The sequence below is a fragment of the Trachurus japonicus genome, chromosome 9, assembly GCF_045865225.1.
Source record: "Trachurus japonicus isolate A0001 chromosome 9, Traja_1.0".
Taxonomy (NCBI): Eukaryota; Metazoa; Chordata; class Actinopteri; order Carangiformes; family Carangidae; genus Trachurus; species Trachurus japonicus.
Window position 1 is genome coordinate 20,285,436 of NC_140915.1, and position 16,490 is coordinate 20,301,925.

Here is a 16,490-nt window from a genome sequence, read left to right on the forward strand (position 1 = left end):
AGCAGGGTGGGTGCTTGATACCCAACAAAACATTTCCAAACATGATTTTATCTACAGCAGGCAGGTGAAGGTTGTGTAATATGAAACTATCCAGGAGTCATGAAGACTGAAATCTAGGAATGACCCTGGAAAATGTGAGAGGTAAGCTGAGGGAGGAGTTTTAACCAATTCCCAACAGCACTTGCTCACCTCTTTATAAGCAGCATACTAGAAAATGCGCTCAATAGAGTGGATACCTCCGCCAAGGCTGATGGAAAACAACATACACCAGACTTCAGAGGGAAAAAAACCAACAAAAAACATTCAAATCCATAGTAAATGATCCAAATCTGCCTGGAAAATGTAATGGGTTGTTCCCTGGCCCATGACCCAATCCCTCCCCCAAGTTCAGTTCAGTATGTTCTGTATTGCGCTGCTTACAAACAAATATCAAACAAACAGACACAGGTGAAAATGTAAGCTCCTTGGTGGAGATTGAAAATGCAGCAAGCATGCTGGGATATTTCCATGTGCACACACAATTTCAAGGGTCAGTAAAAGGAATTATATTCACTGTTATATTTAGAATATTGTCATGCACAGTAATGACACGCAAACACTTCCAAATAAAAGCTGAATCATTTATGTAAAGCAAAAAAAAATAAATGCATGGAAAATGTATTGAGCATCTCATAACCAGAACTACAGCAGACACACACCGAGTCTCATCTTAATCTGGGTAAATTTAGATAAATTAAACATCCACTGATGCAATACATTCTCATTGTTATCTGAAGGGATTTACAAAGGGGGTTATACAGTATTAACTGTAGAATTTTCCCACTTGATAAGTGGGATCCCCAGAGGAATGAGGGTTTTCACATGACAACAGTGATGTAGAGACAAGGCACAACTATAGCTACACTCTGTCAGCAGAGCAATTGCATCCCACAGATAACGCGTAACTGTTACCATCTGGCTTCCCATGGCTCCCTCTTTAAGTTTTGCATACCTAACTCAGCCTAGATCACAGCAAGCTCGACACACACACATTTTGCACGCATGCACACACACAGCGTAACACATATCAGTGGTTTGTGAACTGTGAAAGGGGCAAGGGTTTTATGAAAGTGGTGACATTATAACACCCTGACACAGCTCCATGGCAACCTACCTTGAAGGTCGGCGCGTTTGGCTGCGTGTATTTGGTGTGTATACAGTATAGGGGGGATTTCAGCGTGGGTCATGATGTGTATGTGCAGGGATGGGATGTGAGACTTCATGGTCAATGCTTTGGATGAAAATACAGGCAGGCTGAGAGGAAACAAACAGGACACTGACATGTTTGTGAGTCCTCTTTTTCCCCCCACTGCTTTTTCTCCTTTTCTCCTCGCTTCTATGTAATCTTTTCCCCACGTATATCCTCCTCACTCACGCTTCCCTCCATATTTTGCAGCTTTAAAAACTTTCATACACGCTTTTCATCTTTTCCCTCCTCCTCCCACTCTGCATCTCTCTCTCAGTGTCTCCCACATGGTGCGTTTCTTTTATTTTGTTGTCCGTCTCTGCCCTTTTTTTTGCCAGTTTTCCTACTCATTCCACTCCTCCATCCATCTGCTGATCATTTGTCCTGAAAGGCAAAGTGAAGCCGGGAGTGAGTGGGGCTTACATAGGAACAACAGAAGAAAAGTGGGCTGACATTTTTCTCTGTAGTGCGCTGTGCACAGGTGGGTCGCAGGGGGTGGATGAAGTGAAAAAGGTAGACGAGAGAGAAGAGTGTGTAATAGCCCTCTCAAACAGGAGATGTGACATAGGTCAAAACATGCATGTCTACATATCCTTTTCAGAGAGAAGTGGTTATATGTCTTTAAAAGTCTATTAAATTAAAAGGCAATAAAATGCTCTTCCCAAACACAGAAGAATGCCCACTCTCTGTTCCATCTAGATCAGGAAGAACATGTCAAAGACATGTTAGATGATGCACTGTGCTAGTCCGAGAGTGTGGGTGTGCAGTAGTAGTTCAGTTCTCAGCAGGTCATCTTCAATGTTCAAAATGTACTTATTGTGCTATTACGCATGTTTGCCCTTGTGGGATGAAACACTAGCATTGGATTGAAGTGAGCTGAGCTTTCTGTTCTCCATATAAGTTTTTGGCCTGCCTGAACTTGAACATTATCTCCTGAGTGCAGTGGGTTTCTCAAAAGTGAGAGAGAATCTCATAGAAATACACATTTTATATATAAAAACATTTTTCAAACTGGTTATTTAAAGAGGCTGAAACCTTATGCAATACACCAAAGCATTGTGTATGATGGTCTTCTGAATAGTATGAGAAGAAGAAAGTGATGGAACATTGTACCCATTTGAATTTGAACCACCAAGATTTTTTTTCAATCTACTGACTGCTTCATCTACTTTGAAGAGATCCTTTTAGCTCCATTTAAGGTTTTCATCCAGGGACATTATGCAACGCCGGCTACCGTTTACAAATTCAAACACGCACCTGGAGATCCGTTCTCGTATCCGTGTTTACATACGGATGTTTTCCCCCACCCATCAAAGTATGTTGTTATGTCATGTACGCTTATGTAAGAATTAATTTCTGCGTACACATGGGAACTCCTAGCAGCAATGTGTAGTGTTTGTGTTTCTCTAACCGTTAGGAACTTATCCACTGTTAGGCCACAGGTAAACAGCAGACCAAAGGTTCATCTTCATCACCATCTATATCGGAAGTGCTTATCTCACTTGTCTCTCACATTAGGAAGACATGTTACGCGGCTCAGAGCCATTTCATTGCTGCTGTTCCTCCTTAGCTGCCAAATACCTTGTCACTATAAAACAATGACTTATGATTAATAGCTAAACACGTTTCCCCACTCAGTGATGTATAGCGATTAATTGACACTAACTGCCCACGTGTGACTGTGCATAAACTCGCATGCAATCGACGGCCATGCACACACCCACTGTGGTCCCGGTAAACATGTCAGAGCATACAGTATTTACAAAGGGACTGAAGTACTGTAGGTTTGGGGCAGCAGTGATTCAGGAGAATGGCCCCAGGGTCTGACAGGATGTTGGGAGGGGATGTGTCATTCCTCCCGGACTCCCTTGGTGACGAGCGAAGACATAAAGAAACCCTTTTACACACATGGAGATAAACACATACATACACTCAGTCATTCACTCACATATATAGCCTACACACATCAGTGTTATACGTCCATAAAAATGGTTGTTTGACAGAGGAGTGAGTAGATGAGCTCAGAGGAAGTATCTGTCCTTCTTTTTTTCTTTTTTCCTTTCTTCTTTTCCTCTGTTTTGGATCCGAGCTGCAGCATGTTGATGCAGACGGCATCAAGCACTCACTGGAGCCCCACATCTCCACACCAAGAGCAGAACAAGAACTTGTCTGTCAGTGCTCTTAATTCATTGTCTCCCCGGGGGCAAAAATGAGCGCTGACAGACATAAATGGCAGAAATGAATATCGTAAGATTACAGTAAAGGGTGGGTAGTGGTGTCGAGGGGGGCGGGGGAGGGAGGGAGGGAAGGAAGGAAGGAGGGCGGGAGGTGGTTGGGGTGGTGGTGAGAGGAACCGAGGAGCAGTGTGTGGTGGGGTTGGGGGGGGTGAGGGATGGAGAGATATGGAGGAGGAACAGAAAGAGTGTGGAGAAGTGTAGAAGGGGATGAGATGGGAGGATGATGTGAGAAAGAGAGATGGAGGAATGCATGGGTACTTCTCTGTGTCCCTCACTGATGACAGTCAGTATATTATAGTGGGCTGACCACCTGCTCTGAGCTTTGAGAACACCCTTCATAAAGCTACAGCAGATGGACACAGGAAAATGCACCATGACCGGCAGCTATGTGCTTGTGTGTGTGTGTGTGTGTGTGTGTGTGTGTGTGTGTCTGTGTCTCTGTGTGTGTTCATGACAGCAGATATCATGTATAAGTATATTAAAATATTGCTACATTCACACACACACCCTCAGCCTCCCACCATGTCCCAGAGGCCATGTGAGTAATACGTGATACTCTATAGGTCTGATCTCCCTATGTCCTTTCCCCGAACCCCTCCCAGCGCTGTAAGCCTATCAGCCAGTTAGCCAGACGGGAATGCGGCTGTCAACTCGTACAGTGGGGTCCCAAAAGTCTTGAGACCACAAGTGGTCTCAGATCTTTTATAGGGCTCCACTGTATATCAGCAAGTGACACTCGCAACATATTCCTCCTCTGACTTCACAGCTCCTCTGCCTCTCCTGAGACACCTCTCCACTTCAGTAGCAGCATTTTGGCGGTTGCGTCATGCGCCCTCTCTCAGAAGGTGTTACGACCAAATCAGAGCCGAGGACAAAACGCGATACAAGATCTTAAGAGTTGAAAAGGTCTGATGGCGCAAGAAACACAAGCAGTGAGGCAATGTAGGTTTTTAACAAACCTCCCGACCACCACTCTTGGAAGAAACACTGTGCAAACTGTCAAAATAATTGCCTGACTGTTCGTACAGATCGACTCCTATAACCCAGTATGGTGCGAAACCACAGTTTTACTGTTGCAAAGAGGGAACATTACCAACATTTCAGATGGTGTAGATAATCTGGCTGCACCAGCGGATTGTTTACACCCTGTCTGAACACTTGTGTTTCTTGAAACTATGAGACTTTGACATTTGACATTTAATCTTTCTGAGCAGTGTTCAAGCCGAGTAACAGTTCAGGTCGGGTGTGATTGTTGGAGTGGTTTGCGAAATAGCCTGTTGTGTGTTACGAGCTGTAATATGAATATCCCAGAAGGTGGTATTGTCATTTCTTGCCAGTCCATCAGACTAAACGAAAAGAATGTTTTCCCATCAACAGGTCCCAAAGAAAAAATGACTGTTGAAATGGTTGGCTGGTGAGGAATTTAATTTTACAGTCAAGATGATTGTGGAGTGTAAAAATTGGATGCAGTTATCTGTTCCTCACCCATCTCTCTGTTCTCCATTACACTCCCTTCGCCTTTGGTAACAACATAGACAATAGGTCTCTGGGTAGAAGGCCAAGTCCTTTCTGACTCAAGTCTCAGGGAATGATCAGTTGCAACAGTCTCTCTCTCTCTCTCTTCATTCCCTCTGCCTCTCTTTGTCTTTCAATTCTTTCACTCCACTCTCTTTGCCTTTCATCTCTGGTTCCCAAACCAATTATCCGTAATTAGACAACTGCACAAACTATATCAAGAAGTGTTTGTGATTTGCATTTGAGCCGTACGTGTTGAAAGGTCCCGAAAAGGCCTATGCATGTGTACTCTACTGAGGGTTCAGTCAGAGTTCGCCTCCTCCTTGGCTAAACATATTTTCCCTCCGGACAAAAATCAACAAATGATCTTTCACTTCAGGAACATGCACCCATATACACACACATCCACATAAGTGTACACACACTCAACAGGATACAGACAAGAAAAAGTTGGGAACAAACAGTCCCAGATTAGCCTTAGGATCCGGTACGTTTCTAGTTTCTGACTTACTGCGATTTGATTTATCAAGCAACTGTTCCATTGCCTGAGGATATTGAAATGAAAATATATCAGATGTATGAATTTCAACATGGTGAGGTGAAATAATGTAAATAGCACTGATTCGGGGCCACAAGCGGGATTGGGCTGAGAGAGAAAGTCAGTCAGGTGCTCAGTCAAGAAAGAGAAGGGGTAGAAAAACAAGAAAGCAAGAAAACAGAAAAGAGGGAAGTAAGGCAAACAAAAGATGCTCTTTAATACCGAGGTAGACGGGGATTTGACTTTGTGATGTGTGCTGCTGTCAGAAGTAGGGAAGTGCCACAGTCTTTACAGCTCGTGAAGCAGAATTGTTTCATTTCTTTTCACATAAAACATTCACCATCTTTTCAGTCTTGTGTCGTTGCCTATCCATCAACGGTCCACCCATAAAGTCAAAATGCTGTAGCTAGTTTCAAAGTGCCGTTTTCTCCTTTAGCCTGGAAAATAAACTTTTTTGGTTGGCGTGGATTATACCGAGTTGCACCTGCACACAGAAAAAAAAACAACATGCATGAGGAAAATATTAAATACAGGATCATTCTAGTCTCCTGACATCCTGTGTTTGTAATCACTCTCAGCCTCTCCTTTGCGGTTATACCTTGGAGCATATTTAGAGCAGTGCATTGCTACGGCAGCTCATTCAAAAGCTCCTCTTTCTATTGAATCTCACTTATTCAACTGGTTAGATGACTCGGATTGCACTCTGCCTCTACCTGCCACTGAGCTCTTTCTCTCCTCCTTTTCTCTGTCTTTCTCTTTCACTCAGGTTAGCTATCTCTCCCTGTCCTCCTTACTTTCTGTCTGCAGCCACCGGTGCACAGCTCAGAGAAGTGGCTGATGGGAGTTCACTGGGTACACTGTGTGTGTGCGTGCGTGCATGTGTGTGTTTGTGCACGCAGGGCCTTTGCGTGTGTGTGTTTGTCTCTCTCAGTGAGGGTGTGTGTGTGTGTGCGCGAGAGTGCCCGAGTGTATGCACAGCAGTGTCACTGGGCTGTGTAATTGAAATGGAAATGAGCCAATCAGCAACTGCAGTGGTGTGCCACCTTACCCTGCATTCACTTCACTGTTCAAGCTCTCTCAAAGTCTTTCTCTCTCTCTCTCTCTGTTTGTGACTCTATGTTTATGTGTCTCTATGTATCTGCGTGTGCGTGTGTGTTCGCACTGACAATACTTGGCCCTTCAGTTTCAGCCCTGAGGGCGCGGTGTGAAAATGTAATCAGTTGGTAATAAAGATTATCTCCCTCCCTCACACTCACACTCTCTTACTCACACACATATGCGCTCACCCTCTGCGTCCAGCTGATTTCCCTGGCTTTGTGTTGTGATCCACAGATCACTGGGACAGCTGTGTCATAACAAAGACATGTAATTATCACCATCTGACAATTAGCCTGCCACCCAACTTTGCTCCTTAATTATCTATTTTACTGCTAGAAGGCCTCCGCTGCCACGCTGCGCCACAACTCATTTCTCACAAGAATGGAAAAAAGGCTGCTCGTCAAGTTTCCCAGAAGCATGTTGTAAAATACAGGGAGGTGACTGTGGCTGCTCGGGTGGAGCGTGTGTGCATGTGTGTGGCACTGGGAGTGGAGTACGGGGGGCTACACTGTGCCAGCTCCATCTGGACTATTTCTGATGGGATTTGCACCAGCTTTTATCTTTCATCTCAGAAAACGTCACATGGGCGCCATCAGTGTATGGACTCTGAGATGTGCCACTGAAATACAGCCACAGCACCTCTGACAGGCTTGTTGTGACACGTCTCATTACATTGCTGCAACCTTCTTTTACACACAGTAACAGGTGGAGGGAGCCACCTCCCTAGAGTCACATCTCGATTGGTTTCATATTTATATCAACATATAAAAGACAGAATAAGGAAATTCAATATTTGACCGCCAGTCTAATTATATTTTATTTCATTGTTTTAACACATAACTGCTCATTGAAAGTGATAAATTCATTAATTAAGAGAATCTATATTTATTCTAGTTGCACACTGCAGACACTATATTGCTGATGTACGCACATAAAACAGCCCATTCTGATGGAGCCTTAATTTACATTTTCCTTTGTGTCCACTGGATTAGTTGATCCTGCAGTATCTTTGCAATTACTCTCTTCTATTGACTCCAGTGTTACTGTACTGTCACTCCTGCCTATATTTCACTCTTTGGGATTCTAACTGTAGAGCACAGCCTTGATTTACATTCCACTGGTGCAACCTCTTGGTGCCCGTGTGTCCTGCACAGAGGCTGATGTATGTTTGAACAACACATGTCCATTTTGTGGAGGAGAACGCTTTCCTCTTTCTGCTGCAGCAGCAGCACTAGCAGCAGCCAACCGAGGCTGTCGTCACTATAAACAAGACACCAGGCACATCTAAAGCTCACACATTAGTCCCCCTATAACAGGTTTTTTTTTTTTTTTTTTACAAGGACAATAAACACCGCTTTCTACAAAATCCAAGAAGTTTCTGGGACACATCTTGATGACAATCCAGTACTGAATAGATCTGGAGAAAATTTTACAGTCAATCTTTTTTTAATGATAAATGCATGGTTGAATAACTCCAGCAAAGACTTGGATTCACTGGGAGCCTGGCAATATTATCAGCAGCATTCAGTCTTGCTGCCTCGTTTTTGTATTCCCTCACTCTCTTTTTGGAACCAGGTCCTTTCTCTCTCTCTCCCTCCCTGTCTGTTTCTCACCCTCACTCTCTTTCTCACTCGGTGCCATTAGCAGCTTCTGGCTGTCTCACTTCTGTTCCTTTGCCAGTGTGCCAGGGAGCTCGCTGAACTGATAACACAAACCTAATGTATGTGCGTGGGCGTGTACGCGCACGGAGGTGTGTATTGGTTGTGTATTGTGTTGCATATACATGTGTGTGTGTGTGTGTGAGAGAAAGAGAGAGTCAGTGTGTGTGTTACGTGTTACAAATGCCTGTCCTGTCCCTTTTTATGTGCTCACTCACCCAAACATCCTCAGCTTCATTTGCAGTCAGGGCCACGAGCCACTATTCTGACTGCTGAGGCAGGGAGAGAAGGGCAGCTGAAACATCACACACACACACACACACACACACGCACACGCGCGCGCACACTCATTCTCTTTCGTTCTACCTCTCTCTCATACACACACACATAGATGCTGTGGCAAGCGGATGGGAGGATGTGACCATTAAGTCAGTGACATTTTAAAGCAGTGAGGGAGATGCATGGCTCCTCTTGGACCTCTATAGACATGTTTTAAATGAGATGTTACAGATGAGCTACTCCATGCCTTGGTTGTAAACACCCTCACATTGGTATTTACCCTACATGGGTAAACACAGAAAAAAAGAAAAGAAAAACGGATCATGCTAGCTGTGTGCTCACACACACCAACACACATGCACATACACATCAACAGACATACAGAGCAGAGCCAGAGGACACATTAACAGTAATGAGAAATGACAGTGGTTTGATTTGTCGCTTGATTGTTACATTAATCATCCGATTACCAACATGAATTAAGTGACAAGGGAAGGCGCCAAAACCAGACTTTGCTCAAATTGCTGTTTGATCTTCAAAACAAGCGGTGTGGTTTAAATTGTGATTGCAATTCTGCATACTTTGCCTCAACATACTGCAGATTGAAGTAAACGCAGCCATGCATGAGAAGTGTTTTCTGTGCACATACAGCGATTTGATCTTAGAAAATCCATTCTTTAGAGTTAGAACTCAGATGTCACATTGAAAACAGTGAGAGCAGCAGAGTCGTTTTGAATAGCAAAGCCAAATAAGTGGGTGGAAAGAGAGACACGGGGAAAAAACAGGAGGAGAGACGTTTTTCTTATACCATTGTGCAGCAATGTACTTTCATCAGCATCTGAAGGTGTCTGAGATCAATGCAAATTACGTTTATTTTTTCCCTACACTCATATTTTTTAGACCAGAAACGTTTTAGAAAATAGTCCCCCTTCTTGATAACCCTTATCCGAAGGAGACAGAAAATCTTTATAGGACGTAATGGACATTTTGGACATGAGAGCCTCAGAAAAGACTGCAATGGCGAGAGAAAGAGGTCACCATGCTGCAAGAGTGCTGCTTCAGTATGTTAATCCTGAGGCTCCAGAGTCCTCAGGATAAAATTATTTTAGCCTGTTATACGCCCTGCCCCTTGTGTGTTCTGGGGCTCGAGGAGCTCTTCTTATAGGCAGCAGTGGCAATTTTCAATTAAAAGTTTTGTCAAAACTCTTGTCAGGTTGTGCTCTTACAACATTAAAGACTGGGTCTCAATTATAAACTCACACCACCTGGCCTCTGGGTGAAATGAGTCAGTGGCACCAGCTGTGTGTGTGTGTGCGTGCATGCGTCTGAAATTGGTGCAACTTTGTGGTTGGCATCAGTTGGAGCACTTGGAGTGTGTGTGTGCCAAATTGAGGGCTTTTCCTAGTAAGTTCACAGGTGTTCAATATTTTCTCTGTGAAGTCCCCTGTGGCCGCAGAGTGAGGGTCACGTCACCCTAGACCAAACGAGAAACTCACAGATGCAGGGAACTCTCTCTCTAATTTCGATAGCTGTGAAAATCGCACAGACAGGGAGAACTATTTTGTGTGCAGTAGAGATGAAATTTGTGTTTGTGTGTATAGGGTTGGGGTTTGTAAGCTTGGGGACAGTGCGTGGCCTTTTGATGAATCTGCCTGTATGTATTCGAGCCCTCTGACCCTGCGTGGCCTGTTCTAGATCATTGCAGCTGTAAAGATGCCTCGCTGCACAGCCCTCAGAGACAGCCGGGCTGTGTATTTTTCCGATCATGACATTTACTGTCTGGACCATCCTACATCCCCGTGATCATTTCTACTTTGCACTCAGCCTGAGGTTGTCTGTCTGTGGTTGTTTTTGTTTTTTTCGTGTTTTTTCCCCTCCTATTTTAAGTCTTTTTTTTTTTTTTTTAAGAGACCCCATGTTTTCTTGAAAGCATATTTTCTCTGAGTTGGACACTTCACTTTGCTATCATTCAGAAGGCAGATGTGTGTATGTGTGTGTAAATATCTGCTGCAGTGATAGATTTATAGATAAACCAACCCACCCAGATTTATTGAAGCCAGAGGATGAGAGCCCTGGTGCTTGTAAATTTCCACGCCACTGAAAAAATACTGAGAGATCGAGCCTTGTTTCTCGACAAATACAGTGAATCCAAACCAATTCTTAACCATAATAACTGGGGCAGTGTTTATACTGAGATATATTAAGATTATTAAGTATGTTTTGCAGTGCAGAATCCTCAAGTACTGTGCTTATAGTTTCTAGTGATTTCAAAAAGGATTAACCTCTTCCTGTTGCTCTTCTCTTCTAGGTTCCACCGTGGGGACTACCACATCGACGTGTGCATAAACGACTACCTGGATGTCTACTGTCCTCACTATGAAGACGCAGTGCCTGAGGAGCGGACGGAGCGCTACGTCCTCTACATGGTCAACTACGATGGCTACAGCACATGCGACCACACCGCCAAGGGCTTCAAGCGCTGGGAGTGCAACAGGCCGCACTCCCCGAACGGGCCGCTTAAGTTTTCAGAGAAGTTCCAGCTCTTCACTCCCTTCTCCTTGGGCTTTGAGTTCAGACCGGGCAGAGAATACTACTACATCTGTGAGTCCTCGTCATGATTGCATTGCACTAAGTGTACACGCAGATGGGTGACAAATTAAAGGGAAAAACCAGACACGAACAGAACAAAACATCTCCAGGTCTCATTGGCATCAGATTTTCACAGCTTTATGGCACGACTTGAGATCTGGTGACTGTAAAGCTAATAGCATTTGATTCATGCCGGTTTCACACTCATCTTTCCAAAAGCTGCACAAAAACCCACATTCATTCATCATAAACAGACAAAACCACATAACTTAACTTGATGTCAACTAAACATCTTAGACCAATTCCTGACGTAATGATGTTTTTTTTTTTTTTATACAACATGGGGGGGGGGGCATGTTTTCACAAGTCCACTACAAAGCTTTGAGAGTGGCGTGACAGTGATCCGAGTAGGTGCTTTCATGCTCTGCTTTCAGCCGAGCTTTTCACACTGCTCTCATCACTGGGAAAGGGAAATACTCTTCCCTAAAATGGCAATGGAATTCACGGGGGAGTTAAATTGAGACAGTTTGAAAGTTATAGTTCACTCGCCCTGCTACACAATACCGCATCCTTCAAACAGGAGTGCCCTCCTCTCTGCATTGTATTATGGCCCCCATTCAGCTCGCGTTGGATGTTAAGTTGTCTGCTTCTCGGCATAGGAACCGAGCCTAACTGAGTTCACCTGAACTTGAAACCCCCTGGGAAATTAGATTGTTTTTTTGTTTTTTTTTATCAAAGCAAGGTGATAGAGTGGAAGCGAGTTGAGTTTGTCCTCCCACCACCAGACTGTATGCACACAGGAGACGAAGGAGTCACCGTCAGTGGGCGCAGTCACTGTCACTCGCTCAAAACACATTTGTCATCGGGATCCGCTGATATTACAAGACAGGAAGCGCAGTTATGTTCTTATATGGGTGGCATTAATGTAGCATCACACTGTGTGATGCTATTGAGTTAGAGGTTTGCTCATTTTGCGGAGGTGTGTGGGGTTTACAAAGTTAACATTCTCGTGTTAAATGCTGCTGGCTATACCGCACCCGCATCTACTTATCTGCAAAGTTTGATCTGTTATGTTAACTCAGCTCAAGGTGCCTGTCAAAGCCTTGTGTCTTTGCATTTTCCACCTCTCTCTGAGACAGCACTGAAAGAGTCGGGACCGCCGAACTGGGCTGAAATCTGTTTTCTAAATTGGCACTTTTTTATGAGGCAGTTAAGCTGACAGCCCGCCAAGACCTCTGTCTCTTTATTCACTTCACGTGTTTTTCGCTCTCACTCTCTTCTATGTTATACTTTAAGAATTAGGGACCAGAGTGGGGGGGGGGGGTGCATGCCGCGTTTCCATGGTGAATAGCTGTTTTCTCTCTCATGCTTGTCCAGGAAACAAATAGCCTAAGTTCCTTTTCTGCGGGCCTTTCAACAACCAGGTGTTTGCCCATTTGTCTGTTCAAAAGTAACCAGATTTTCCTTTGCTTTTATAGCCAATCTGCATCGACAGTCATACTAAATAAGACAAGGGAAAAATGGAAGTCTCTGAAGTTGGGAGCGTTGATGGGGGTTAGCGAAGGGTTATACAATTCATCCACTCCCTCAAGTCTCTATTTCTAACAATTTTTTTTCCCCCATTTCTGTTGAGAGATGCTTGTCCTGAGGGTTGGATTAAATTACACTGCAACCGACAGGGCTTCCATGGAACACATCCATTCTGCTGTAGCACGCCATATTGGCTTAGTGGCCCGCGGCTTCATTGGCTATTGAACGATTCTAGCGTATAGCTTCTCTGGCTACTGCGCCGGATATTAAAGTCATCTACCATGAAGTCATCTGACATGTGATTTCCCAGCGCCATTGTGTCCAACCTAAATGTCCATAAGAAGCAAGCAGAGACGGTGATGGTCTCTTTTAGTGGACAGAATGTAAAGCTGGGGGAGAGCGATTAGGATAGTTACATTACTACACCTGTCAATTCATTGGCGGCATAGGTGTCCATCACTACCACCACCAAAAGAAAGTTGTTCTCAGGCTCTAGAAATATTAAGGGTGCGTCATTCTTTATTCTCCTTTAATCTTCAGATTTCAGTTTTGTCTACAGCTTTCTAACTGTGGAATGAATAAACAGGCTGGAAAATGAAACCACAAAAGGGGATTTTTCAGTACAACCTAATTACTTTCATTTTCTCATGGATTACATTTTGGCTTAACATATTATTATTATAAATATTTCGGAGTTAAGATCATGAAAAAACAAATTAAAAACACTGGTTCAGACTTGATTATCTTAAATCTCTTTAAAACAGAAAAAGTGAACCCAACAGCAATTGGAAATCTTTCCTGATCTTGTTGGTACACCAGAAGCAGGCACCAGTTTGGCATCAACTGCAACAACCCCATGGTCATTTGAGTAAACTTTTCCCATGTCCATTTTCCTCCTGTGCACCATACGCTCACATGCACAGTCCATTTGGGTCTATTTAACAACACCCAACAAAGTCAAGCTGCTGGTCAACTTTTGCCTGTCCTTTCTGTTTTATAAGCTTTCCTCCACTTTCACAACAACTCCATTAAATGAGACGGTGAAAATATTCCTTTTGCGATCTTTCAGGCATTTATATTGATCAGCTTATTAAGTGCTTTTGACTGATGCGGCCATAAAACATTTCATAACTTCGCTTGCACAGTCCAATAGAAACAAACAGGTCTGTCAGCTGCTTGGCACAACATCCACCGAGCGCACATTAAAAATATTTACAAACTGAAACACAAAGAGTATTATCTTTGGAGTTTGCATGAGTCCCTACAAAAAAAAAATAAGGCAATGGGGGTGGTCTAATAAGAAGGAAAAACAGCTCCCTCTGTGAATGCACATGTCAAACATCTTGTCCGACTGAAGTGAGCTTGAGCAAGAATATTTCAGAATTTTAAATGTTCCTGTCATTGCACTGTAAAGTATAGCGTGCTGATAAACTCCAGTGTGAGGATAAATAACTTCTCAGTGTTAGAGAGATTGGGTAACCTCAGTCGAGTTTATAGAGTTACAGCCAGGAAAAACAGCGTCCGTGTCCAGGAACAATAAGCCTGACAGGACTGCACGCATGTTATCTCTGCTGCAGAGATTTGTGTGGAGGAGGTAAGTTGTTCCAGCCCCTTGTTGTCATAAACGAGACCAAAGCCTTTTAATGAAACACTCTCCAGTCTTGTAGCGTCAGTAGTTTGTCATAGCTGCTTAATGAAGTAAAGGCAGAGCTTAGCGCTTTTTAATCTCACGCGCTCAGGTTGATTTCTGAGACGTCGGATGCCTATTGAACTATGAAGCAGCCTTGCTGATATTGAACTTAAGACTATTATTACGACGGCAGTTTGCCAGCTATCTTGTGATGATATCCAGTCTCATCATTGTTACTAATGAGTATAAAGACTGTGTTGTCAAATTTCAAGTTATCAATGTGTACCGCTGTGCAGCCATGAGTAAACATTGATTACACTCTAGCTCACAGCTCTAGGATCTTTTTTTCTCCAGAGCTCTTTAGTTCTGCATGTACCACTACTTGGACACACAGAGGCCAATCTAGGGTAAATGTCAGTTCTCAGACTTTGGTGATCAGTGGTGGTTGCGATGTGACTCGAACGAGCAACACACTAAATCTATTACAGAAACGAAATGAATAAAGTGAAATGAGAATATTTTACTAATATTATCATCAGTTACAACTGAGGAATGTGGGTGAGCCAGAAGTCATGAATGGCCTCACCTGCTGTGGTGAATTTAACCAATTTTGCCACGAGGATCATTAAATGTTCATCTTATCACCTCTCACTGTGCACACAGATGAAATGTTGAATCGCCCCGGGCCGAATGTCTAAATAATGAACCTCAAACAGTAATTAGTGACCGATTGCTTTCATATTTGAAATATTCAGTAACTTATTCTTTTTCATTAACATCAGGTCCATAATAAGTCACATTTGCAAATGCACTTGCAGACCGGTGCTGACAATACATCACAAACAGTTTGCTTTAACATAGCAAAGACAAGCCTACTGTACTGTGAGGTATGATGATTTTTTCGGGTCAGCACAAAGTCAGTGGTCAGACTTTGCCCTTGTAGCCCATCTGCCTACAGTCTGTGGATGCATAGTGTAGCGTGGCTAACAGAGAAAATCCCATGCATCATTACACACTGAAGCTGGCTATATAGCGCACCTGCAGTAGGCTGGAATGTCAATATGTCCTGAGGCAGAGGTCACTGTACCTGAGTAGTTGAGCCAGAGGTTAGCATCACTTACTGAGAAATGTCCCTGAGACATAACAGTATATCATCCCGGCGGGAGAGGGGGTGGGTCATGAAATACGTCATTGTAGTATTCCTGTGTCTGTACTGTCTTAATGAAGATAGAAAATGTCTTCCCAATCAATACCTCACTGATTAACTCGCTAAGAGTAACCCGTGTTTAACTACATGCAGAGACCTTCCCGTGTATATAAAGATATACAGTATCAGAATATTCATTCACTTTTCCTCATCTCTAATAACTTTCTGTAGCCAAATGACCTGAGGGAAGCAGGGGATGAAAAATCTGCCCTCAGTAACGTGATTGATTAGCTTTCTTGTTTGTAGACGAAAATTAAGATGTCAAATCATATTCCTGCAGAGAAAATGGCTGTTAATGGTGTTTTCGCCCTATGAGTTTGATGCGGGTCGAAGGTTGATTTGTTGCGTCTCTGATAAAATTAGATAAAGGAGACAGGGTTCTGCTGTCATCTGCTTCCAACAACAGAAACAGCTTAATCAATGCTAGCAGTACAGAGGGAATTCACTCCAATGGAGGTCATAATTCTTCATTTTTGTTAGCGTCAGCCTGTTCTTTCTGTCGGGAGGCAGGTAATTGAAGACAAGAGGAAAACTACAGCCGGTCAGGAGCCTTTGTAGACAACTGCCTGCTGTGTTTTCTCGACAGATCAACCCAAGACAAACTGACAGAGGAAAAAAGAGAAAGAGAGAACTGACAGAGGAATACATTAAAGATGTGCAACTGACCATTTTCAGGGAATTGCAAGGACTTGTCTAACGCTGGAAACATATGCAAGCAATCCTGCAAAATGCAGTATTAGCAGCGAGTGAGTTGCAGCTCGCCTCTCTGAGAGACTGTCAGGATAAGCGAGGACACTGGGAGCTCTCCTCAGGGTCGCAGTTCACAGTGCACTCATGGTTTAAGTGAAACCCATCTCACAGAATGCTGATGCGAGCACATTTCTTCTAATATGGACACAATCCACAATCTTGTATTTGAGTGATTTTAATCTGAGGAGGGCAGAAATCCAATATCGGTGGCAGCTCGCCGCGAGAGATGAGTGA

The 16,490-nt window shown here is 43.5% G+C and overlaps 1 protein-coding gene across 2 annotated transcripts in view; it reads left to right on the plus strand.

The window, feature by feature from the left end:
• efna5b (ephrin-A5b) overlaps nucleotides 1-16,490 on the plus strand; it is a 92,801-nt gene that overhangs the window by 62,727 nt on the left and 13,584 nt on the right. For both annotated transcript variants that reach the window (XM_085786479.1, XM_085786478.1), the window contains exon 2: nucleotides 10,859-11,151. In XM_085786479.1, coding sequence (XP_085642605.1) covers nucleotides 10,859-11,151 — 293 coding nt within the window. The remainder of the gene's footprint in view (nucleotides 1-10,858; nucleotides 11,152-16,490) is intronic.